The 4,559-nt window shown below is 27.1% G+C and overlaps 1 protein-coding gene across 2 annotated transcripts in view; it reads left to right on the top strand.

The window, feature by feature from the left end:
- Positions 1-213: 213 nt before the first annotated feature.
- LOC136080602 (leucine-rich repeat serine/threonine-protein kinase 2-like) overlaps positions 214-4,559 on the top strand; it is a 112,751-nt gene continuing 108,405 nt past the window's right edge. For both annotated transcript variants that reach the window (XM_065797457.1, XM_065797455.1), the window contains exon 1: positions 214-465. In XM_065797457.1, coding sequence (XP_065653529.1) covers positions 450-465 — 16 coding nt within the window. In that variant the 5' untranslated portion in view covers positions 214-449. The remainder of the gene's footprint in view (positions 466-4,559) is intronic.

The following is a 4,559-nucleotide window of genomic DNA, read 5'->3' as shown; positions in this document are numbered from 1 at the left end:
TACAGTAGTATTAAATATACAGTGCGTTTTTTTCGGATTGTTGTTGTTGTTACTCTTGTCGTTGTTGTTGTTGTTGCTGCTGTTGTTGTTGTTGTTGTTGTTGTTGTTGTTGTTGTTGTTGTTGGTGTTGTTATTGCTACTGTTTTTTAATATTTTGTTTAATATATATATTTAGGTGAGTTGACTGAATCTAATTAAATGTTTTTTTTTACTAGCTATATCTGAAATAGTTGAGAGAACAAGACAGACAAAGAAAATGCATAGTTTATAATCGGCCGAAAACATTTATTGCTTAATTTCAATATAACTAAAAGTATATCTCCACGTGAACCCTAAGGATGTTTTCTCGTTAAATTTAAAGAGTAAATTAGCAACTGCTGGGTTAACTAGTCATCTTGAGAATAGAAATTCTTAAAGAAAATAATAATTCACTTAATTTACCAAATATCATGTCAAATAAAAACGGTAAGAATTTTTGTCATACCTAATCTTTAACACATGAAAATGTCTATCACTTTTTTAGTAAATTATGATAAAAAAGTTTTTAAATCAAGTTTCAGGATCAAAATATTACGGCCTAATAGCTGCTGATGAACTTTGTTCTAAGAATGAAAAGATTATAAAATCATATTTTATTAAATTTGCAAGGTTTTAATACCGTTGTTATTACAAAATTATTATACTCTAAATCTGGAAACTCAAAATAATTTATAATATAAAAATTTGTTTTAAATGATTTTAAAAAGATGTATTGCACATCAAAACAAATTCCTAGTGGGCATTGGACGTCGAATGGACATCTGATAGACGTCTTAGGACATCCAATGCCCACTGGTTATAATACTTTTAGAAGTTACAAATCGGCGATATCTTGATTTAATGTACAATGTGTATTTTTGAACATAATAAAAATACACTATTATTTAAATGTTTATTTTTATGAATCTTCAAGTGATGTCACACTCAACAGTATCAAAGTTTAATTCACAGTCAAGTATCAAAGTTTAAATCACATTCAATGTTCTTTAATTAACCATACAGGTTTAATTAAAACCTGGTAATAGTTAAGGCGCTTAATGATTAATAGAAGTAATGCGACTGGAGAGTTTTGAGAATGTTTTATGACTGTTAGGTTTACTATTACAATATTTTTTTGTTCTTTTACTAAATCCATTTTATCTTTTTAATTTCTCTTTTTCCAGCAACTACCTTAAAATTCAATAAAATTGAATTTTAAGGTAGATAATTCTTATTTAAATATTATACTTGTATTTTGATCTCTTGTTTGTGGTTGCCAAGCAACTTGCATAAGCTAGTAAATTTCAACTCAATAAAGTTTGCAAATAAAAACATATTGAATCCAATGGCGTAGTTTTTTTTTTTTTTAATTTTATTTAGGCGTGTAGTTTATAAATATTACGGTGTTCGGAGCCGCAAAAGTTAAATCTTCTTTTAACGTACTTGTGGGTGGAATGGTTTTATGAAAAAAACTATTCCACCCACACAAAAACCGTTGTTTTAAACATAATCCAAGCTAAATAACGGATTTAACTTTTTTTTTGCTTTACATAACCACAGTTTCTAAGTTTTTTATAAAATTTGACTCATATAAATTATTTTTGTTATTTGACCATTGATTTATAGCAGGCGTAGTGCAATGATTAATTTATAGCAGCCGTAGTGCAATGATTAATTTATAGCAGCCGTAGTTCAATAATTAATTTATAACAGCCGTAGTGCAGTGATTAAATTTTTGGCTCAGAACCAAAGTGGAGAGTGAACTTCCTTGTTAAATGCTCTTTCGCGGTGCACTGTGATAAAGCTGTGAGGAATTTTTGGAGCATCTTGTTAAAAAAGAAAAATTTAAATCTTGTTGGTCTCTTTTTTGAACCGATGTATCAGGTACGAAGTACCTAACCGATACAGATCATCAATACCAAAAATAAAAAACGTCACATTACAATAACACGTTAAAAATCACTTGACAAGTGATTTATACTAAGGTGGATAGCAGTTTACTTAAGTACCTTAGACTTAACAGTTTTGTTATTCGTATACGTCTTTGTTTAGTTATTTCAAAATTAAATTTTAAGACAACTTTAGGTTGTATAATAGTTTTTACCCATAAAGAGTAATAAAGATTAATAATTGTAATAATAATGAATAATAATTATATCATGTAAAAAACTTTGTTGGGCGAGAAGAAAGCCGGTAGTTTTTTAATTGTTACCGGCCTGGTAACTTGTTTTGGTTAACTGAAAAACTAAATAAAACTGATTACTTTTTTTTTTGCTGTTTACTTTTTCTTCATTAAATTAAAAAAACAATCCGTTATCAAACATACTATAGAAGAGTTTAATAAAAAATTACATGACCGTTATTAAGAAAAAAGGTCTTTTCGTAGAGAATCCCTAAAAGGTGTAAACCTATTAGGGATTCTCTACGATAAAGCTTCATCAAATGTTAACAATGTAAATAAAGAATTTACTATAAAAATTAGAAATAAAAGAAATCAAGTTTTTAAGCTTTTATACTTGTAAATAACAAATAATTGAGATAAATGTTTTTATTTGTTGATTATTGACATGTCATAAAATAATAATTCGTACATATAAACCACTGATCTCAAAATGTAAAATAAAGTTATATTTTGAGATCAGTGATTTCATCCTAGTTAAAAATTTTAACTATATAATTTATGAGCTTTAAAACAAAAGTAAAACAAGAAAATAAAAATTATTTTTTTTTTAGTTTTTGCGTCCCTTTAAACTTCTTAGCAAACATTTTTTTAGTAGACTTTCAGTGGATTTATATAGACAATTTTTAGCGGTTCATTGGAGTTTTGCTCATTGGTTACTTAATGGATTAACATTAGTGGCAGTTGCTATAAATGGCAAGCCGATAACTTTCCGACATGTTAATAGTGGCTAGTCATCGGTTAGCCACATTTGACGGCTGCCACTAATGGCCCACTGAGTGAAGGATGAACAATACTACAGTGGTCCGCTCAAAATGTCCATAAAATTTCTACTAAACTTCCGCTATAGAAAGCTTGCTAGGTTTTAAACCCATTGCGCCCGGTGCAATTGCTCGTACTGTCTACTCGTACTGTCGCTCGTACTGTCGCTCGTACTGTCTACTCTACGGGTCTGGAAAAGCCTCCAACGCATTCTTTTAAGTATAAAAAAAATTATCAAAGTTTAACAATTTATAACGTTTAAAGTAACAAATTTTTGATATATGAGCATTTCCGAAAAGTCACGCACTGAAACTTGCAGAAGTTCTTGTAGTTATTCGTATGATAATAAATTGCTTGTGAGTATTTCAAATGAAATTCTTTATCTCCATAACTCATATTAAAATTTCAATGAGAATTAGCTGTCATCAAATATTTCTTGCTAGAGTATAGCGTTTTTAAAATTATTGTATACTTTTCAAAACAATTGCGACATGAACATACAAAAATATAAAATGATGAGAAACGTTCATATTTAAACATTCAGGCAACCTAAAATATGATAAGAATATTTTTTTTTTAATTGTTTTTAAAGATGATCTTAATAGTATGTATATTGCTTCAAGTCCCAGGCTTCTAAATCCAGTTCCAAGCTTCTAATTATAAAAACAAAGAAAAACAAAAAATCAAAATTTTGGTGTGGAATTTTGAAAATATATCTGAATTTTAATATTAACTTATATATTTACAAGTTAATACTTCAATTTAATTTTTATAAGTTATAATGATGAAAATTAAAAAGAGTTACAAAAATAACAATTCTAGATTTAGTTAAGAACTTGTTGAATAGTTTAACGAGCAATTTAGAGAGATCTGGAGAATTCAATTGTAAAACTGTGACAGGAATGTTGTCTGGACAACAAAGAAGAAAAATATAAGTGAGAAAAAAACTAAATTTTTTTAATTGGCACAAAAACATTTAATTCTATTTGAGCATTTTATGGAGATAACACAATATTAGAATTTTTATTACATTTTCGATAAACCTATAGGTTTATCGAAAATGTAATAATAAGGTTTTTCTACAACTACATATTAAGATAAAACTATTGATATATAAAACAAACATAGCTTGCTTTTATGCTCTCAACATAGCATTTTCTAATATCAATATCTTTATATACATATACCAAATTAGTCACTAAAAAAAAAAAATGTAGCACGACATTATAATGAAAATTAACAAAAAATATCGACAATGTTACATATTAAAACACTGATTTTAATAAACCCAATTTTAAGGATTATTTTGTAACAAAGTTTTTGATATTAATAAACTCTATTTTAACATTTGCCAATATATAAACCACACTTTAATGAAGTTTAACCTGAAGTTTAAACTCTATAAAATTAGTTAATAAAACATTCTTAACAAACCCTAGATAAAGTTTAACTTTAAGTTTAAATTCTAAAAAATTATACAATAAAACATTCTACTATTAGGGATGGTTCTTTTACGGACTCTTATTTTACTTTTACGAGTAAGTTTTTACGAAAAAGTTAATTACCTAAATAATTTAAAAGGTTCAAATTATAGTTTATA

This window comes from Hydra vulgaris, chromosome 05 (genome assembly GCF_038396675.1).
Source record: "Hydra vulgaris chromosome 05, alternate assembly HydraT2T_AEP".
In the NCBI taxonomy this organism is placed as follows: domain Eukaryota; kingdom Metazoa; phylum Cnidaria; class Hydrozoa; order Anthoathecata; family Hydridae; genus Hydra; species Hydra vulgaris.
The sequence above is the reverse complement of the archived record's forward strand: the minus strand, read 5'-3'. Positions and strand labels throughout refer to the sequence as shown.